Source organism: Ambystoma mexicanum, chromosome 11 (assembly GCF_040938575.1).
Source record: "Ambystoma mexicanum isolate Mex_15411 chromosome 11, UKY_AmexF1_1, whole genome shotgun sequence".
Lineage (NCBI taxonomy): Eukaryota > Metazoa > Chordata > Amphibia > Caudata > Ambystomatidae > Ambystoma > Ambystoma mexicanum.
In genome coordinates this window covers 1363111450-1363132125 of record NC_090934.1, presented here as the reverse complement: position 1 = coordinate 1363132125, position 20676 = coordinate 1363111450, and the positions used below count along the sequence as shown (strand labels likewise).

General features: G+C 46.0%; 1 protein-coding gene across 8 annotated transcripts in view; it reads left to right on the top strand.

Moving 5' to 3' along the window:
* TJP1 (tight junction protein 1) overlaps positions 1 to 20676 on the top strand; it is a 2827266-nt gene that overhangs the window by 2766924 nt on the left and 39666 nt on the right. For 5 of the 8 annotated variants that reach the window (XM_069624933.1, XM_069624931.1, XM_069624929.1 and 2 more), the window contains one exon: positions 10715 to 10858. In XM_069624933.1, the coding sequence (XP_069481034.1) occupies positions 10715 to 10858 (144 nt within the window). The remainder of the gene's footprint in view (positions 1 to 10714; positions 10859 to 20676) is intronic. The other 3 variants (XM_069624936.1, XM_069624932.1, XM_069624930.1) reach the window with 2 other exon arrangements.

Here is a 20676-nt window from a genome sequence, read left to right as displayed (position 1 = left end):
TCAGATGCTGTGCAAATAGGCCGCCATCTAGTGGTAACCACAGAGTATTGCATCTGGTCTTTTGAGGATCGAAAGGGGACATTGACATGGGCGTGCTTGTAACACTATCCCTAACGTGGCGTGTAGTGTACCCAAAATCCTTCACGCGTCGAGGACCCGAAGATGGTTTTTTCCACCTAGCTAGCTGGTCGTCTTATGCGGAGCTTGAAAAATTACTAATATATATTTTTGTCCACGACCTTCGGTCGTTTTAATATTAGTCACCCTTCACCGACTACTTCAGAACCACGCCTAACACTGTGGAAGACAACTCCAGACTTCGGAGGCTTGTGCTCCGGTCAACGCTGTCGACCGCGTTGCCTAGGCCCTCCGGCCAGGCCTACACAGTAGGGAGAGTAGGGCCCGGGGCTCTATTACTTTTCAAGAATGCATTTACTTCTCCCCTCTTTTCCCTTCTGGTTTTGCTGTCACTATTAACCTGAGCTATTTACAGGACTCCTTTTAAATTTTGCCCTTCCTGCAACGGCAAGTACCTATGGAAAGACACACACCGGAGGTGTAATAAGTGTATACCTCGAGATCATAACGAGCAGTCCTGTCGGTCTTACAAGCTCTTGCGTCTTAAGACGATTAAAGAACGGTGAATAAAACGGTGGGCGGCCTACGCCATGCAGCAGGCCGAGAATAGCTCCCCTGCCGCTGCAGGCACCTCGAGTGACGAAGTAACCACAGCCGTGGCTCCGACGCAGAGGCCATTGACCTATCTTCGGAACAGCCATGCTCCGAGGTGTCCGGCCCCGGCAGGCAGGCCACCGGTTCTGTTATGGGGGGGTTTACACTCTGGCGACAAGGACACACACCACATAAAGGAAAGCACACGACCCCCAATCCTCCTCGACTAACTCGTCGGAACGGCCACAGATGCTAACGGGTATGCCGATACTTTCGACGGAACCGACCGATCACGAGGGTCGGCCCCCCTCCCTGCAACCATTAAGGCGGCATGCGTCCAGGCACTGAAGTCAGAAGGGCGTCAGCACAAAACTTCATAAGAGTGCCAAGACACTTCATAAGAGTGCGTCAGCACCTAAGATGTCGGCGGTACTGAAAACCGCAACAAAGCCGTTCGGCCTGTTCAAATCTTTCCCAGATACAACAGAGATCCGTGAGAGTCTCGCTAACATCATCATGTCGGCAAATAGGCCTAAGGACACGTTGAATAAGACATGTCGAGAGGGTCAGGAAGAATATTCTGAGGGTTCCCAACCCCTGTCTAAGACTCTGTCAGACTCTTAAGCCTAAAGACTCAAGTCCCCAAGAAGAGCCCTTTCCCACTCCAGACCCCTCTGGTTTATCCTTATGGACCAGGGACAGGTTTGAGGGGTACATGAATAAATCTGCCATGTTTGTGGACTTTACTGAAATCACCCCTAAAAGGCCAGGAGAGGACTACCCTACTATGTCTAAACTTCAAAAGACCTCCAGCCACACTCCTCATGAGGATGTGTTTGATCTAACAGAACCAGAGGAGAACCCTCAGGACCCTTACAATCAGGGTGAGGATCCATTTGATGAGACTATAGACTAGTCCCCACATTGGGGTGAACAACTAGTGGATGAGGTACCATGGCTGTCACCGTCCACTACCCCTGTCCAGACACAATGTGCATAGATCCTCACCTCCTCGAAGACAAGCCTCTCCCTTTGATGACCAGATGGCATTCAATGCTATCTTTAAGAAAGCAGCTGAGCAGCTGAACACTTTGCCACTCAAGAGGCGGTAAAAGACACCGACTTTGTAGAGGATATTTTCAAAGAAAAACCACCCTCAAGTCAGGCGATACCTCTGCTAAACGCCATCAAACAGTGATTTGTCCCCTCTTTGTTGACTCCATCGCAAACAAGAGCAGTAAACCCACGGGCCGATAAACTCTTTCGCCCCTCGCCTACAGACTTGCTTTATATCCGGGGACATGCCACTCCTGTTTCCCTAGTAGTGACAACTAGGAAGAGAGCAGGAGTATCCTTGTCTACGCTCCGCCGGACAAGGATTGCAAGAAGCTGGATGCCCTGGGGAAGTGCATTACAACAGTAGCAGCCTACTCCACCAGGACAGCTAACACCACATTGCTGGCTAGTTACAGCGACGTCCAGTGGAGTTTGCTCCAGGAGGCCCTGCGGGAAGTCCCAGAGCCTACACGATCACGCCTGCTGGTGTTTGTGTCAGAGGGAGAGGCAAGTTAATCAAAACATTCTTAAAAACACCCTGGATGCTGCAGAGACAGCAGGGCAAACACTGGCCCAAGGTACCTTGTTGAAAAGGCATGCATGGTTAAAAAATGTGGGATTTAAATCTGAAACCCAGGCATCCCTCATTAACAAATGAGTAGAAGAAACTAACCTGTTTGGAAAGGCGGTGGGCGAGGCTTTAGAGACTGCAAAAAAGGAACATGAAACCTTAAAGTCACTAAATCAGGTTTTCAGAGGACCCATCAGCAGCGAGGGGGTAGTTCTCTCGGCTCCTTTCGTGGACAATCTTTCCCACATTCCCCCCACAACCAGTACAGAACGGGAAATGGATCATGGCCCTCAGGACAAGGGGCAGCTGCCACAAGCCAATATCAGCCAAGAGGACGCCGCCGTGGCAAAGGAGAGGGTAGAAGCACCACCACAAGGGGCTCCCTGGACTCGAATCAAAAATGACTTAACAATCCGGATCCCCGCCCATGCCTCCCCGTTCGGGGGACAGATAATTCTTCCATGCATGGGAGAGAATTACCACAGACCAGTGGGTGCTCAAGACAATCACCCACGGTTACTGTATTGATTTCAGCCGACCACCTCGATACCAGCCACCAACGTCCAGACGCTTGTCGCCAGAACATCTGAAGATCCTACTACAAGATGACGAGATCCTGCAAGAAAAGGAAAATACCTAAGGTTCATGATAGAGGACAAACACTATCAGTTCAAGGTCCTTCCCTTTGGCATTGCCTCAGCCACAAGGGTATTTACAAAGGTGCTGCGGTAGTAGCAGATCACCTGCGCAGTCAGTCCATTCCAGTTTATAATTACCTCGACGACTGGCTAATAACAGGATTTATACGGAACATGCCTATCAAACACCCAAAAGACAGTAGATCTACTCTTCAGTCTAGGTTTCTCAATAAACGAGAAGATGTCCAGTCTAGACCCCAGCCAAGTAAACTATTTCTGGGGGGCTCTAATTCGGACAGAAGACAGTCTCGTCTTCCCCTCCGAGAGGGTTCAAAATCTGCTGTTCCAGATCCCTCACTATGTAACCAGTCACAAGGTGACTGTTCGCAAAGTCATGCGGCTGTTCAGGGTGATGGCCTCCTGCATTTACTTAGACCCACACACACGTGCGCATGCACCCCATGCAATAGTGGCTCAACAGCCAATGTTGTCAGGCCAGCAGACAATGGGGCGATCTGGTGGTTGTCTCGGCAACCCTCATTCTCTCTGCAGTGGTGGTAGAGGGAAAACCTTCACCACCCCCGCAGCAGAAGCCACTCTCATTTCGGGCGCATCTCTGACTGGGTGGAGGGCTCACCTCCTTCATCGCTCAGCGTTTGGTACCCAGCAGTAGCATCCAACCACATAAACCTGGAGTTGTTAGCAGTGTTCAAGTCCCTAAAAGCTTTTCAGACTCAACTACAGGGGAAGACAGTTCTGGTCCTCACGGATGGCACCACAACCATGCATTACCTGAACAAACAGGGGGGGGCACAGACACTAAAGGGCTATCCAAACTGTCCCAGAACATTTGGAAGTGGGCTCTCAAACACGGGATGCCCCTCCTGTCTCAACACATTCCAGGGGAACTCGGTCTTCTGGCAGACATGCTCAGCAGAGACTTCCCTTTACCCACAGAGTATGAATGGCAATTTCACAAAGACATTATCTCCAGCGTCTTCGTGGACTGGAGCTTCCCAGAGATCAACTTGTGTGTAACTCTGGAGAAAGCACAATGCCAATATTACGCCTCCAGGTACCCCCAGAACCGCTCCAAGGGGAACGTCTCTGGATAACATGGTCAGCGAAATTTCTACACCCCCCCCCCCCCGGACCCCCGACTCACCTACTCAACAAGATTCACCAGGAACCAGTCATAATGATTCTGGTGGCCCCACCAACCGTGGTTCTCCCATCTGATGACGATGTCAATCTCTCCGATGAAGAAACCTTGCCCATACAACATGCTCTCACAAGACAGGTGGGGAGACGCTCCATCCTTGCCCGCAAACTCTCAATTTAGCGGCCTGGCTCCTGAAGTCAGAGTTCAGGCACCTCCAACTTCCTCAGAGAAACATACACATTCTTAAAGAGGCAAGAAGGCCTAACACCAGACATTGCTATTCCAATAAATGGAAACGCTTCGTTATCTGGTGCCATTCTAAGAGCATCAACCCCATAGACTGCTCTCCAACCCATATTGTCTTATACCTAACTCATCTACTAGACTCAGGTCTGGTTTTCAATTCCCTGAAAGTCCACCTAGCTGCACTTTCAGCTTACAGTACGTCCTAAAAGAAGGTGTTGTAGTGGATGATCCCAGTAATCAAGGCATTTATGTAAGGGGTTAGAAGCCTTCATCCCCCAATTTCAAACCCAGCTCCCAGATGGGACCTTAATGTGGCAAGAACTACACTAATGGGATCTCCCTTTGAACCTATGCATAGGGCTATCCTTAAGGCACTCATTTAAAAGGCTGCCTTCCTAGTGGCAGCCACTTCAATAGGAAGTTCATTACTGGCCCTTTCAGTTCAAGACACATTTGTCACAATTCACAAAGATAAGGTTGTTTTGCACACTCACCCTAGGTTTGCGCCTAAATTCATTTCAAAGTTCCAGGTGAACCAGTCAATTTAACTACCCATTTTCTTCCAGAGCCCCACTAACGTGGCAGAAGGAAGCCTACACACACTTGATGTGCGCAGGGCAGTAATATTTTATCTGAAGAAAACAAGACCACTAAGAAAGACTAATCAGTTTTTCGTTTCAGTGGCAGCTGGTAGAGAAGGGGACCCTGTCTCCAAGTCAGCTATCTCAAAGTGGAATGTAAACTACATCGGACTCTGCTACACTCTTGCTAAGAGATCTTCCCTTCAAGCCTAGAGCACACTCTACTCGGGGCACTGAGGCTTCCATAGCATTCATTGCAAATGTTCCTCTCGAATTCATTTGCAAAGGAGCGACCTGGAGTTCTATACACGCCTAGATACTCACCCTACGTCTGATTCTCAGGTAGGACAAGCACCAAGTCATCTTTATACTACTCTTCCTTCTCTCACCCCCACCCCCAACTCTGGGTACTGCTTGCTAGTCTATGCACAACATGTGACTGTAAGCAGATTCACAACAATCAGAAGACATGCATTGCTCACTATAATAGCATTTCTGATTATTGTATCTGCTTAGTTTCACATGCGCCCACCCCTTCCTCCCCGCTTGGAGTAGAAGGAGCCATAGACCTCTTACTATTCTCTCTCTGTCTGTACTCGTTCATGTAAGTCATAAGGCTCCCTCACGGCAGAAAAAACACAACAATGGGGACCTCACGTGTGAAGTATTTTGAGTACACTAGCTGTAACGTTAGGGATAGTGTTACAAGCACGCTCATGTTGACGTCCCCTTTTGATCCTCGTAAGACAAGATGCAATATTCTGCGATTACCACTAGATGTCGGACTATATGCACAGCATGTGTAGCTAAGCAGATACCATCATCAAAAATGCTATTACGGTGAATAATGCATGTCATATCGATCTTGGGGATTCTAAGGAGAACCTAAACACTTTACACATACAGTTATTGAAAGTATTGCTGATCACTCTGCTTAACTGCCACTAGGGTAAAGTCAGTTAAAAGCAGTTGATTCAAAACCAGCACAGGACAGGTAAGCAATCGCGTTAGAAAAACCCAGTAAAACACTTGAGAAAAAAACCTATCATTAAATACCTAACCCCTCGTAAATCCAGGCCAGAGATGGAAGGGGGCTTCATGCACTATAGTTGCCAGTTCTGCATGTTCTACTATTCCAGTAGGTTTACTATGGACAGAGGGATGCATGTGGGTGTGATTCAATGTTCTAAAAGTTAGGAAAGGTTCAGTTAAGTATCTCTGTCGCACCACTCTTTTTTAAAAAAAAAAAAAAAAAAAGATCCTTGACTAGACCACCACCACCGCTTGAGATGGTGCCAGGACTTTACACCCATCTAATCATATGGCGGACAGGGGGAAAAGAAACAAGCATGTTAACTTACCCTTTACTCATATTTTCACAGAAACCACTTCCTGGGTTCTGGAATCTGTTGGGGACACATACTGCTGTGCTTTGTTTGGTTGAGAGGAGGCCCCGTGGGATTTAGTTTCCTATATTATGGTTCTAGAGGCTGGCCAGCAGGTCACCCTTGCCATGCAAAGGAAGGCTCTTGCGGAGCAGGCGACCTCCACGTAGCGAAGAAGACTGGTTGCACCAGTGTCGCCACTGTCAGGCAGCAACAGGTGATCTTCAGTTGGTGAACGAAGGTGCATGCCCTGCATAGCTACTGTTGGTACCGGAAGGATAAAAATGCCAGAGCAGGCATCTTGTCGTACAAGTGGATGATCCTCTAAGTTTCGAGTATTCACTTCGAATGGTGATGCTGCAGCAAGGTAGCCCAGAAGAGATGTGGTCAGTCCATCGGTTTGTCCAGGGACACTGCTGGAGGCTCAGCAGGCTTGGATTCTCTAGGAGGGGTCGTGATTGATGCTGTTTCCAGGGGTCGAAGCACCGGCGACAGCCTACTTGAGATCAGTATGAGCAGGGCTTCCCCGAGCTTTGCCGAAAGCAATGCTGGTTAGCTGCAACAGTCTTACTCTGCTCCTCAGGGGGCTATACTTCGTGGGTGTCTTTACTCCAACGATGACTGTCAATTAGCTTGCAGGTGACCTCCATTTGTCTATAATTTGGTCTGAAAGTGTGACCATGTTCACAATGGTAAGGATCTGCACCATTCAAACTAACAATGGCTATCCAATCATGGACAGCCACTGGCCACACAATCTGCCATGCAATAGAACCTTGTGGTTGGATGTGGATTGGGGCCAGACAGACCCAGCCCCCGCCATATGCAGCCACACACAGAACGGCACTTTGCGCAGGAAAGCAGATTTCCCTGTGAAAGGGCATACCTTATGACAACTCGGGACTAGAGAGGGCATGAAGAAGGCCAAAGGACAACATGGTCAAAGGACAGAGCGATCTTGTGGTACAGCCATGTTAGTGTGCATGGTACTCTTTACGGCATTATGTGGTAAAATGCATAAGTGTGCAAGTTAAAAGTTAAGTTTTAAAACCGGGTCAAAAGATATCCACAGTCACCAGCCCATCATGGACCCATTGCATTTCCAATCACATAGCCTACCCCAAAAAAGCAACAAGGATACAAATTATTCTAATCGCATTTCACTGTGTATTGTAACAATACAAGGAACTCACTAAGGTGCAGACCCTAGTGTTCCAGTACTGATAATCTTATTGACTTATCAGTTTCCCCATAAGAATTGGCACAATGCGAGGTTAAACAGACATGTTTACTTCCCTCCAAAAAGTCAGGTCCAGGGTCTAAACAAAGCAAAAAAGAAAGGGTGCCATTATGGCCTTGAATCCACGTGGGGTGGAGGACCGTAGTCTGTGCACACATGAAAATAAGAGCATCTTTTTTTAATTGTTATATTGGTTGGTTATTTCCAACCTTAAACACTATGCAGAATAGAAAAATAAACAAGATTTCACTAAATAACATCTTAAAATTACAATACATACAGTTCATATCTGTGTATTAGTCGATATAAAGTTAAATGAAATTCGAAAATGTGTTTTTAACAGATTACATACAACTTCTTAAGTGAATAAAAAGGAAAAGTAAGGACTGACTTCAGGTGAAAGCTCCTGCCGCGGCGTGGTAAATCAGCGTGGTGCTGACCAGGCTCATGGGAGCCCCCTTCGAACCCATGCATCAGGTCCCTCAAGTTCCTCTCGTGTAAGACCACTTTCCTCGTGGCCATCACCAATGCCAGAAGGTTAGGTGAGATCCATGCCCTATCTGCAAACGCCATATCTGACTTTTCACTACTCGATGGTGGTGCTTCGAACGCACCCCTCCTTCATGCTGAAGGTTCCGTTGGAATTCCACCTCAACACGCCTTTGGTGTTACCCGTGTTTGTTTCCGAAGCCTTTGTTGCTGGCTGAAAGGGCCTTGCACTAGCTGGACGTTGCTCGTGCCCTGAAGTTCTACGTGGCACGCACAAAGAGTTTTCGGAAGACAACTCAACTATTTGTGAACTTTGGTCCTGTGAACCATGGCAAGGCCTTGCCTAAGGTTTCCATTTCAGGGTGGCTCTCCGTTTGCATCACACACTGTCATTGTTTGGCGAACCGATCACTGCCAGGCCATCCGAGAGCCCATTCTACAAGACATCTGCAGGGCTGCTACGTGGAGGTCCACACACACCTTCACAGGATTCTACTGCATCGACAAGGATTCCAGAGAGGAGTCCAGAGTCGGCCAAGCAGTGCTACGCAACCTGTTCACTTAAAGGGGAGCCTGTTCCAGAGGGAAGAAAAATTGCTTCTGTTGAGCCTTGCCACCTCCCGTGGTTGTGTAATGTTGTACTGCTATGTATTTGTTATTCACGAGTATCTGAATCCATGCCAGACCCCATGTTGCAAAAGGAACAAGTTACTTACCTGGAACTATTGTTCTCCAGCCTGGGTCTGGCATGGATTCACATGCAAACCCTCCCTCCTACCCCTCTGCAGCTCTTCTTGGTCGTACTGCCACTTTACATACTTACCAAATCTGAAGATAGTTGCCAGAGGAGGGGCTTAGGGAGAAGGCAGTCGTTGGCTGGGGGCAGTATGACCCAGAGTACAGTGATTGGTTTAGAGGAGAAATACAGTTTGTAAATGAAAATGAAAGTTTTTTTTCTTTTACCGATGATTTTAGGCCTGACAATGGGGAATATTCATGAGCATGTGAATCCATGCCAGACCCATGCTGGAGAACAATAGTTACAGGTAAGTAACTAGTTCATTAAGTGACTATTCAATTACTATCAGAAATTACTAGTTTAAAGACACTATAAAAGCCATGCCAAGGATTGTGTTCAGGTGCAGAGAGAACAGCTATGTCAGTGTTGGAGCTGGAATTAATTTTTTGTAGGACTCTGCTGTATTCAATGTGTTGCAGCCTAAATGGGGGGTCAATGGGGGATGCTCTTGAAGCTGCTCCTTGTGGCACATCCTGGTAAAAACGAGTACTAACAAGACAACCAAACTCTGAGATCAAACATATTGGTAGAAGTGTACCTAACTACAAGACATTCAACTAGGATATTGGAATACATTTTTTTTCTCACAAGCGTTTCCATGCTTCTCTATTGCATCGACTTGTATCCTGTGGTTCTCCAAATGTTTTGCACTACAACTCCACGGATCCCTTGCCATTGACTATGCTGATGGGAATTTTAGTCCAAAACATCTGGAATGCCTATCCTTGGTATATTGTAATATTGTCTCTTTATGGAATTGGGAAAGTTGTCCATCAAGAGATTGCAGCTTACGAGGCACACTATTTCAATACATATTTAGTTGTATATCATCGTCATTATTACACCACATTCACGTTTCATATCACAAATATTGGATTTATTTTCCTGAGCATCTAGAACAGAAATAGTGTACAGAGCGGTTATCAAATTATATATCTGAACTACTAGAATTAATTGTAGATGGGTAACATTTATGAATATTTAGGGGAAAATCGAGGAGCAAAGCATTACATCATGACTATTGCCTTCATATTGGGGGTCTAGGGATTAATCATGATGCACTATGTGTGGTCAACTGTGAGTGAGAGTGGAGACGAGTACTTTTCAAATGGAAGGATATTATCTTTGGTGTTTCTGAAGCTATGTATGGAGTTGATCAAGTGTAGCTCACTGGGTAGTGTATTCCCGTTTTGGGAAGCCGGGAGACAGACTAATCTATATCTTGAATGGGATTGTCGGTTGGCTTGTTATGCAAGCGTCGCCGAAGGAAATGAAGGTATATAGTCTATCTAAGATCATTTTGGACGACGGGAAACGGCAAGGGCGGGGTTTCAGCAAAACTGAATTACTTTACAGGTGCTCATGGTACACAGACAAACTGTTTGATGTCGGTGTAGGGAGTTGCATCTGGGAAGTTAGAATGTGTGTCTCACAATTGCATACTAGGGGTTGGAATGAGTAGCATCGCAGTAAACGGGTAGAGGCCTACTTACTAGCACTAGTGCATTTGAGTTCCTGGCAGAATGGAAGGCAGGTGGATTTTGCTTTTCATGCGCGGGATACAGCTGGCTGTTGAGGGCATTAAAGGCTAGATCTCCATGTTGGAGTAAATCATGAGCTTATTGACGAAGGCTAAAAGGGAATGGAAATGGAGTAAAGCTGGTTAGGTCGAAGATTTCTAGCCTGTACTAAGGTTGATCATCAATCAAGCCATGGCCACCCAGCAGCATACAGCAGTGCATAACAAGTGCATGCAGCGATTCTGGGGAAAGAGGGAAAGTTTGACTTTGCACCGACCGTACTGTTCTTGTTATGTGCACATCATATCTTGTCTGCTTCTGTGGGTCAATGCTTTCTTTATTGTATTTCTCACAGGTGAAACGTTGCTCAGTCCTTTGGTTATGTGTGGACCCCATGGATTAAAGTTTCTGAAGCCAGTGGAGCTCCGCCTACCACACTGTGCGTCTATGACCCCTGATGGTTGGTCTTTTGCTCTAAAATCATCCGACTCCTCGTCGGGTATGCTGTCTTTCCGTCTGTCCTTTGGGGCTTGTGGGTACTGATATGTATTTTTCTTGGTGATTGGGTTCTGGTTTACACAATGTAATGTGGTGTCTCAATGCTCTGGTTTCATTTCTTCACTTCATTTTCAAATGCTTTTTCACTTATCTGCTGCTACATATGGTAATGCACACCTATTCCTTGAAAATTGTAAATATTTTATACTGTTCCAGGACAGATTTTTCATCATATTGTCAAACATTTTGCAGTATCATTGTGGATCCGGGTCTCACTCCCCTCTTTTAGGAAGACGAGGGAAATGGCCCTAACATCAGCCAATAAAATGGACGATACATAAAGAATCTAAGAATCTCATCCATAAAACGGAGCCACTGTGATTCCCGATGAAACGCTCCGATTCTTTTCCACTCGCTGGGCCCTGGGGGAGGGTTATTGAAGGGCACCCTATAATGGTGAACAGTGAGACACAGGCAGTTTAGCCAAACTCCATCAAGGTGAGGTAGCAGAACAGTTGAGGCTTAGTCCCAGGAATAGGGTGTGGTCTAGGGCTACAATACGTCCGCAAAGAGCAACACCATTGCTTCCAGGTAGACTGGTAATTATATAAAAATTTATTTATTAGGCTTTTCGAATACACACCAAGCAAATAAATCCTTCAATCAAAGATTGTTACACCAACACTATAAAACCGATGTATGCATTCACCCCTAGGAGAAATATAATAGCATTTGATTCAATGACCAGTGTTTTGGGTACAATTTTCTTTTTGGGTGTAATTACCCCCACTTGTGAGTCCTGCAGAACTTTTTGAGTGAGTGGGAGCCTTTTTCCACTCACTGGGCCTCATTATGACCCTGCCGGTCCAGAAAGAACGGTGGTGGTAAATCCACCACCACTGTTCTTTCCGGACCAGCTGATTAAGAGTCCTGCAGGCGGGAGGTGTCACTCCCGCCAGGTCTGACCTGGTGGGCTTAACACCACCCGCCTGCAGGCGGACATGGAAACACCGGCTCTGTCATAGACGGAGCCAGTGTTTCCATGGTCCCCTTCCCCATGGAGTCCTAAAGGACTCCATGGGAATGGGGATTTACTGATTTCCGCCTCCGGAATTACCAGGTCACCGGGGTTGTAATGCCCCGGTGATTCCGGTAATCACTGAGGCAGAATGGTAATACAAGTCCGCCGGTAACCTGCTGGAATTTCCAGCACGGTTACCGCCAGACTCGTAATTAGGCCCACTATCTTTTATTCTAGCTTTGGGAACCTTTTTCAACCCTTCTCGTATTTTTTTGAAGTCCTGCTTTCCTCCAACTTTAAGGCAACTGCAATGTATTATTGCAGCACACAGCACTGTCTGTGCAGTGTTGCTGGATGCTCCTTGAGCTGCCATTTTTAAATTCCTTTGATAACCTACTAGTACCAGGATAGGGGGATATGTTTTATCCTACTTATTCTTTTCTTTTGTGAAATTGGCACACTCCACCTTATGTGTGGAGTGCTGAGAGGACACATTGCATCCCTTTTCTGGCTTCTAGAACTTTATAGTTACAGTGGCAAGTCTTTGTGGTTGGTGGCAGTGGTTATTTTCTACCGACCTTTTTGAATTTTACATGCAGGCTTCAGTTGGAGCTGCAATAAGGGGACACATGGGTGAGCATTGACCTAAAATGGTTCCCGTCTTCTTTTTTTTGCCAACTCATGGCTTGCCTTTTCTTGAGTCTAACTCCGCTAACCTGGATTGGGAGGTTGGGGGTGGGGGGGGGAGTCCTACTCACTTTTTTGTCTTCAGCAGGCTCCCATTATGAAGCCAGACTGGAGGCGCAAGTGTGTCTGGGAGGAGACATCCCTGAGAGGACACAACCCCTCAGGTCTTTGTACGCGAGTATGTTTGCTTAGATTCAGTTCTGACTGGGTGCCTGGCTGTCCCCTTGGGACACCCACCACTGAAGGTTTGAGTGTTCAATGCACGCTGATTAGCTGGGGTCCTGCATAAAAGGTGACGGTGTTGACGCTGAAGCCCGAGTCGACCACTGGAAGATCCATTCCAAACAAGATGAAAGAGGAGGACGTCTGCTGCTACCTCCAGTGACCCTCGAAGCTGACTGAGCGACCGCTGCTGCTCCAACCCTCTCTTCTGCAACAGGGAAGATCCAGACCGGATGACTTCCTCCCTTGGACTGGCATGCCTAACCAGTCTCGAGACCAACTACAGTTTGAGCCATGCCACGAAGTGCTGCTACCTTCGAGGCCTGCAATACCCCAATACCCTGGGACCTCTGACACTGCTGCGGTGCATCAGCCCGTCCAGCGCGGTTCCAGCTGCAAACCCGTGGGCCTCTGTCTGGGCCTACATAGACGATTGTAACAGTCCCCTCAGAAGAGTCAATGAGTGACAGAAGGAAGACGGTCTGCCGGTTGACAACCGTAGCTGCTACAAAGCCTATGTCGAACCTCCACAACCAAGTGCCACGAAGATAGTCTGCTGGGCATCCCTGTGACTGAGTCTGATCATCTGCTCCCGCCAAATGCTCCCCCTCAGCCACCAAGGCCAGAGTCGTGAACCAGAGGTGCTGTAGTCTTCCCATGGGGACCTGCTTGTGACATCGTTGTTCATTATAGGAGGTACTGACTGACTCTTGGGTGGTTACCTGACCAGTTGTTGTGTTGCTGTTCACTCCTGTGATTCCTGAGTCACGTTGGGGTGGATGACCCAACTATGTTTTCCCGGTTCTAAGGATATCTGTCCGGGAGGCTGAAATCCTTCAGGTGGCCGATCTAGCCCCCCTGAAGCCTTTGAATGCAAATCCATTACTTGCTTGTTACGGAAACACTTCTGCTGATATTTGACAAATTTGACAGCATCTGCCTTCCTTTGTTCTGCCACCCAAGGGTCACTGGTCCCCCAGTTTCCCCATCTGACTTTTGAGACACTCATTTCCAAGATAGGGTTTGACTCCTAAAGATGAGGTTTTCCTAATGTTTCCTACCTGGCAGTATTACTAATTAAGTGTTGGGTGATGAATGATTTGCTAATCTGAAGCTGCTCTATAATTAACTGCTAAAGGTCTGCAGCAAATATCTAATGTCTGTGTGCACTATTTTTACTTAACTGTAGTGATTTTAACATTGTCCTAGTATATATAACCATATTTTTATAGAACTACACTGTGCGTTTCCTTGACTACGTGTGTTGAAAGGTCTTTGTACTCAACTACAGCCCTTCTCCCTCCACTACAGCCCTTCTCCCTCATAGACTAAGCCTGGCTGCACAACCACAGCTATCAAACATTTTGGGTAGTTGTTAGGACAGTTTTTCTGAAGTCCAACTAAGGGCTTAGTAAAACCACTCAACTGAGAAAGTACAAGACTCCACTCTTAGAATAAGGCTGTAAAACCTGAGTATATGGTTGCATAGACAGAGCAGCCAGACTTTTCTTAGGAGTGATAGGGGGCTGTAGGAAAGTACACTTAACCTGTAGTATACCAAAGATTCAATAAACACACCGACAACCAGAAGTATTATAAAAATAAAGGTTTATCATAAATACAATAGGCCAAGTTAAGTCTTGGGGTAAATACTGGTCATAGTCAAAACACATTTATAAAAACTCAACACAATGCTGGAAGGTAAACAGACCACAGCATAAACCTTCTTCAGAATATCTAACAGTAATTCTAGAGAAGTCAGACCTTATCATACACTTTTAGTAAAGGACACACCTGTTCATGGTGAGTAAAAACCATGTGTTACTGTCTCATTACTTTCAGTAATACAAGGGTTGTAGACCCTGTCAGTTATGCAGTGACGCTCAGCAAAGAAATCACATCATCAACCAACCAGCATAAGTTTCTGAATAGTGCAACACAGATTCAAAGAACAGTATATACCTATAACTACATTGAGGACATCAGTTATTCTAGGTACGGCAGACCTTTTGGTGTAATGACAATTACAGTTGCTTTTCAGTTCAGTGGAACACAGTCTAATATCAGCAAGAACTCTTTACACTAATTTAGGATTGTACCAGGCAGAGCAATGTCAGCTACACCTAAAGAACACTTCAAGAATGGCGCACAGCTTTTCTAGGCAGGTAAAACCTAATGTTCTAATATACTTTTACAGTTGCTTTTCAGATCAGTGGAACACAGATTGAGATAAGCAATAACTCTTAACTTATTTTCAGATAGCACACAGCAAACCCAAGTTAAGTAAAACCAACCCCCTATACTTTTTAACGAAGCTACAAGTAGCTTAAAGGTAGGTATAACATAAACCAGACTTATCCTAGACAGGCTAACAGCAAGTCAGGAGAAGCAAGTCCCAATTTGGGACATTCATACATTAATATCATAACAGGAATAGTAAAGTGAAGTCAACAGCATTACTTTTGGGGAAGAGGCACAACCAATTCACAGGTGAGTAAATTAACCTTATTTATAATTTTCAGAATAGCACAACACACATTCAAGGTAAGGAAGAACATTTAGAACTGTTCACTCTGAGTTACTAACCAACTCTTTCACAAGTAAATACTTTCAAACACTTGTTATACATTTTAAGACAGAATCCTTTACTTATCCAGTCCTTCCCTATTCTATTGCATGAGTTCACTCGGGCAGAAGGAGGACCTGTAGTGGTCTAGGAGCCAGCTGTAGGCAGGGTATGATAGGGTTATGTTGCAGGCAAAAGTCTGAGTACCTGCGGAAGACTGTTCAAACAAGTAAGTAGTTCACTTTAAAGTTAGTTAGGCTCTAGGGACTTCAGAGAAGACACCCTAATAGGATTCCAGCAGTGGGCCTGGGTGAACTAGAGGATTCCCAATCACAGGAAAGGCCCCAAAGCTTTACAGAAATCAGAAAGGCTTAAGTTAAGTAAATACCCCAGCCAACACAGTACCTCAGCATGGAAGAAGAGTTGCAGCAAGAATACTTTAGGATCTGCAGTCGAAAACCCAGCTGTTTAATTCCTTTATCATGAAGACAGAAGACTAGACACTGGAAGGTTTTTGCAGCAAGGATCACAGGGAAAGGCTCTAGGCAAGAGGATCTTAAAATGGTTTACTCAGCACAGAAGAGGTTGCAACGGGGAGACTTCAGTATCTGCTGCCAAAAACCTGGTTGCTGAATTCCTTGTCATGAAGACTGAAGATAGGAAACAAAGGGTTTTTGCAGCAAGGATCACTTGGAAAGCTCCAGGCAAGAGGTTATTTGCGGCTGGATGCAGCTCTGTGGCTTTGGTGCCCTTGTATGAGGAGCCAGAAGGAGGACTGAATATCGCTGATTGGATTCTCGTCGTTTGTAAGGTTCAGCACTCTGATGAGTGGACCTTTTGGACTCGATTCACGTCTCTGGAGGTCCAGCAGGATGCCACCAAAGTTTCTGCTCGATTCGGAAGACTGTGCAGCGTGCACTGGCTCAAGGTCCCAGGGTATTGGTGTATTGCAGCCCTGCAAAGTCGCAGCACGATGTGGGATGGCTCAAAATGCAGGTTTCCTTGGGTCTAGTGGATCTCATGAGGCTCGGGTCGTCCTTTATGGGATCCACAGGATGATTGGAAGTTAGGGTAGCAGCAGGCTCTGGTTACACAGCAGGCTCTATGCTTGCTGGGAATCACTACGGCTGTTTCTTCATCTTCTTCGGTTTCAGCTCCAGTGGTCGACTTGTCAGCAGCTTCCAGGTTCTGGGTTTTTATTAGGAACTACAGCACAACTTCTGCATTCTCTCCATGCATTTTACAGCAACGGGTGGTCTGGCGGTCCAGTCAGGACCGCCAGCCCCTACTCTGGGAGATTGTTCCTCTCAGGCAAGGTGAAAGACAAAGGTCTGCAGAGTTTTGGACTCCTCCCTCGCATCCTGTCTTTCCAGTCACACTGGCGCCTGGCCGGGGAAGCCACAGGATTCCTGCCGAAGACCAAACAGCCACTGAGGTTGTTCCCACCTAGAATTGCATGGCAAGACCTCAGAAAAAGCAAGCACACAGAAAACGTCAAAAAAAGAGCCCACCATATTTAGCAAAATGGTGCCCTACTGTGTATTACCAAGACTGAATTAACAGCATGCAAGTAATGAAGACTAAAGTCATAAAAGTAGTTACACTGCCACCAGCCATTCAAGGAAACTTGCAGTTGTAACAAAATGCTACCAGCTAAGCAAGAAAGGGGATACATTGTATCCCTGATCACTCCACATAAGTTAGGGCGTGCTGGCTCATTATATATAAATGTAAATGGGGATGAAAATCTTTTTACTACTTTAGGAACTGTAGTTCACCCAAGTACATCAAAGAGAAATTAACAGGGGAGCCCATAGTAGTAGGGACCCAGCCTAACCCAAAAATTGTAGGAAAGTAGAACTTCAAGCATACCCTGTGGAGAGACATAAAAAGGTCTAGACACTGCCATAAAAAGAGTAAAATTCTAGGTGAGAGTGGAAAAAGATTCTCCTTCAACTAGGGATAAGATAAAATAGTTACCTAGTCAAAGTAAAAGGTTCTGGGGTTGACACATGTCAGGAAGATGTAACATTGATATGAACATTTAGATATGCACCCAGATGCCTGTGGGCCAGGTGCGCTATACAAATAAACAAAATACCTCTTACCCAACATACTTCTCAGATCCTTAAGCAAGCGTGAGGACTGGTTGGTCACACCGGTACAGGGGTCAAAGCACTCGAGGGGTATCCTTGAGATCAGGCAGAGGAGCAAGGATCATTGGAGTTGATGCTGGCCAGCTGCAGGGGTTGTCCTCAGGTTAACTAGTAGAAATAGAACTGCTGCCAACCAGTTCATCCTGCCCATATCAGACTCGTGGTCAAGTTGATGTATTCTCTATTCATCCAATATACTTGTGTGAGCCACAATTCCTTTCCTGGGAGATATCTTTTATTCTGCCTATGTTGCTGTTGGGGAGAATTCTCAGAAATGTGCTAATTCCCTCCACATTAGAGACCGGAGCAACTTTTCTGGATTATGAGGACTTGATTTTTTTTAAACCTGGAGAGAGTGAGACCCTTTTTCTCACTCTCTTGTGTATTTTAATGTGATTTCTGAACTTTGTTTCTTTTGGTTATGGAGCCTGACAAAATCCATAGGCATCATCTTTTACATTGTCACACAACACCCTCAGTGCAGTGGCACAGGGAAGTCTTTCAGATTTACCAAGATTTAAATACCTTCTCTGGGATTAACTACTGTTTCCCAGAGCAGTAAAGTGAAATTGACTTCACTTACATTTGTACATTTCTAGACCAAGCACACCCATTCTTACAATATGGTGCTGGAGGGGTTACCTAGCATCCCCTTTGTCTAGCTTCTCATGTTACATTTTTTATGTTACCCTTTCCTCACTGAATGGCTGGTGGCAGTGGTTTCATTTTAACTACCATGGTGTGCATTTACCGCAGGCTTTGTTCGCAGCTGCAGTAAAGCACCGAAGGGTGCCATTTTTGTTAGAATGGCCCAGTCTTCTTTTTTTTGCCATGTCTTTGTGAAAGGTCCTTCTTGAGATTTACTCTGCGCGCCACCCCAGGTTTGGTCCCTTTGTTCGCTTTGCCTATGGCGGGATTCATGAGTGAAGCCTGCCTCTGGCTCCAGCATGTCTGGGTGGGCAGGAAGTGAGGGAAGTGCCCGAAACTCCCTGTGCTTAGCCTCCTAGGAGACCCAAATAAACTCTGTAGTGATTGGCTGGCTGACTTTCCGGCAAGGACAGCCACCCCGCTGGGTGAAGGAGAGCTAGGCTGGAATGAATGGGAGAGAACTGGATAAAAGCCGAGGCTTTTGGCTTGGAAGGCAGTGTCGACCACTGGACGAAGGAACCAAAGAAGAACTTGGAGAGGACGCTGTGCTGAAACTCCAAATTTGTATAGACCGAGAAGCCCCTGCACTTCTCCCCTTGAGTTGGTGGGACCAATCAACTCCAAAGTAAGCCACCTGGACATTCTCTCGCAGCTGGTTGGATTTCCACAGAGTTGCTGCTGGAAACCGAAACGCCAGGGAGAGGAACACCAGATTGTTTGCGTTGCTTCTAAGCTGGCCAAGAGCTCCAGGAAGAGCCGCAGGACTCCCAGGAAGCAGGACTGTCCGAGCCTGAGCCCCCTCAACAGAGTGCGGGACCCCAGAAGCAAGGAAAGCCCATCTCGACAGCCAGGAACTGCAGTGTTGATATTTGCGGTAGACGCGAGGGTCTGAAACCCCAAACAGCCACTGGTTGCGAGCAGTGACTGTCCCATTGCAGTGCATGAGTCCCCCGAAGTCCTCCCTCTTGTCCCCACGACTGAGGCCCAGGAACAGTGAGATCTGCAGAGCTGCTCAGCAACAGAAAGTAATCTGCTGCACTTTTGCTTCAATACAAAGGTGCTCTAAAGGTCTGAGAGAACTTACTGCTTGCTGTAGAGTTGCTTGCATCTTCTGCCACACACAAGTCGAACACCTTGTGACACTACATTGATTCTTCTTTTTCTTCAAAGACTTCTAAAACATTGTGCAAAGACTTTTCTTACCTGCAAGAAGTGCTTCATCCCATATAAGATTGTTTTGCCAGTTGACTTTGGCTTGGCCTGTTGTACTGAATGACTCTTAGGGCATCCAAAAGTATTTGTCTGCTTAAGAATATTTGTGGTCTCTAGTTTGTTCTAATAACCTTTTCCTTTTACCAACTTCTAACAGTATTCTAAAGGCTAAAAGTTAGATATGAATGTCCCCAGCACCCTAGCTATTGAAGTCACCTGAGTCTTTACTGATTTAGAATCTAAGAGTGTATAGTATGGATGTATATTTGTGTGTTGCTTTTTATATTGCTCCCTTCTGAAGAAGGCTTACTGTAAGTGACTGAGACATTAATAATTGTTTATTCAAGAAACCCTGTGTGTAAGAGTTTATTTGAATACTTGTCACTGTGCACCTCTGTGTAACTCCCCTACAGCTCACATTGACCCTACTTGAGATACGCCTGGCTGCTCAACACGCCACCAAAACTGTGTAGTACAAGCTTATACCAAAGGTTGGGTTTCCTATTACCTGTAGTCAGGGTTGTTGTAGTGTTCCCAAAGGATACTGCATACAATTGTGCCTAACAATTGCTGACAAAGACTGTGATGTAGATATAAGCTTTTTACATCACAGGAACCGTTTTTTCAATTCTCGGGACTAAACTAAATTTTGTGCTCAAGGTGGTGGTGTTCCCTAATTTGAATAAATGCATCTCCTCAACTGCATTCTTTTAAATTCCTGGCAGCCTAGCCTATTCGGTCACTTTACAATTCTTGTTCAAAAGGACATAGACTTCATACTGACTGGTCCATTTTTTGTTGCTCATTCATATCAGACTGAGTGATGTGCCATCTCAAAGTAGGGCTTTGGAAGATCTCCCGTGGACTGGATAAAGTTATATTTCCAAAAGGCAAGCAGACCGTTCTCAGAATGTGAAACGGTTCATTGGCAAAGGGCAAGACTGCAAATTGCTCCCTGTTTTCAGAAACCCTTCTCTAATGAATCTGCACAGAAGCTTCATGGAGGAATATAATTGCGTACAGTAAGCATTACTGTCGATACTTGGTGTTCAGATGGATTTCTAGAATCTGGCCTGGTGGGCAGATTTAGGGGCCACCCTAGTTATAGTGAACAGGGAGTTTTGAGAGTTTAGACCAAACCCAATCAAGGTAAGCGTGGAGAGTGGTCACAGCGTAGTCTCGGGAGGGTGCGAGTGGGATCTATACCATTGGGCCCTAAATGGGTCCACACAGTATAATACACATTAATTAAATGTAGACAGTCAAATAAAACCACCAAATAGTACCATAACACAATTCCCGAGTAA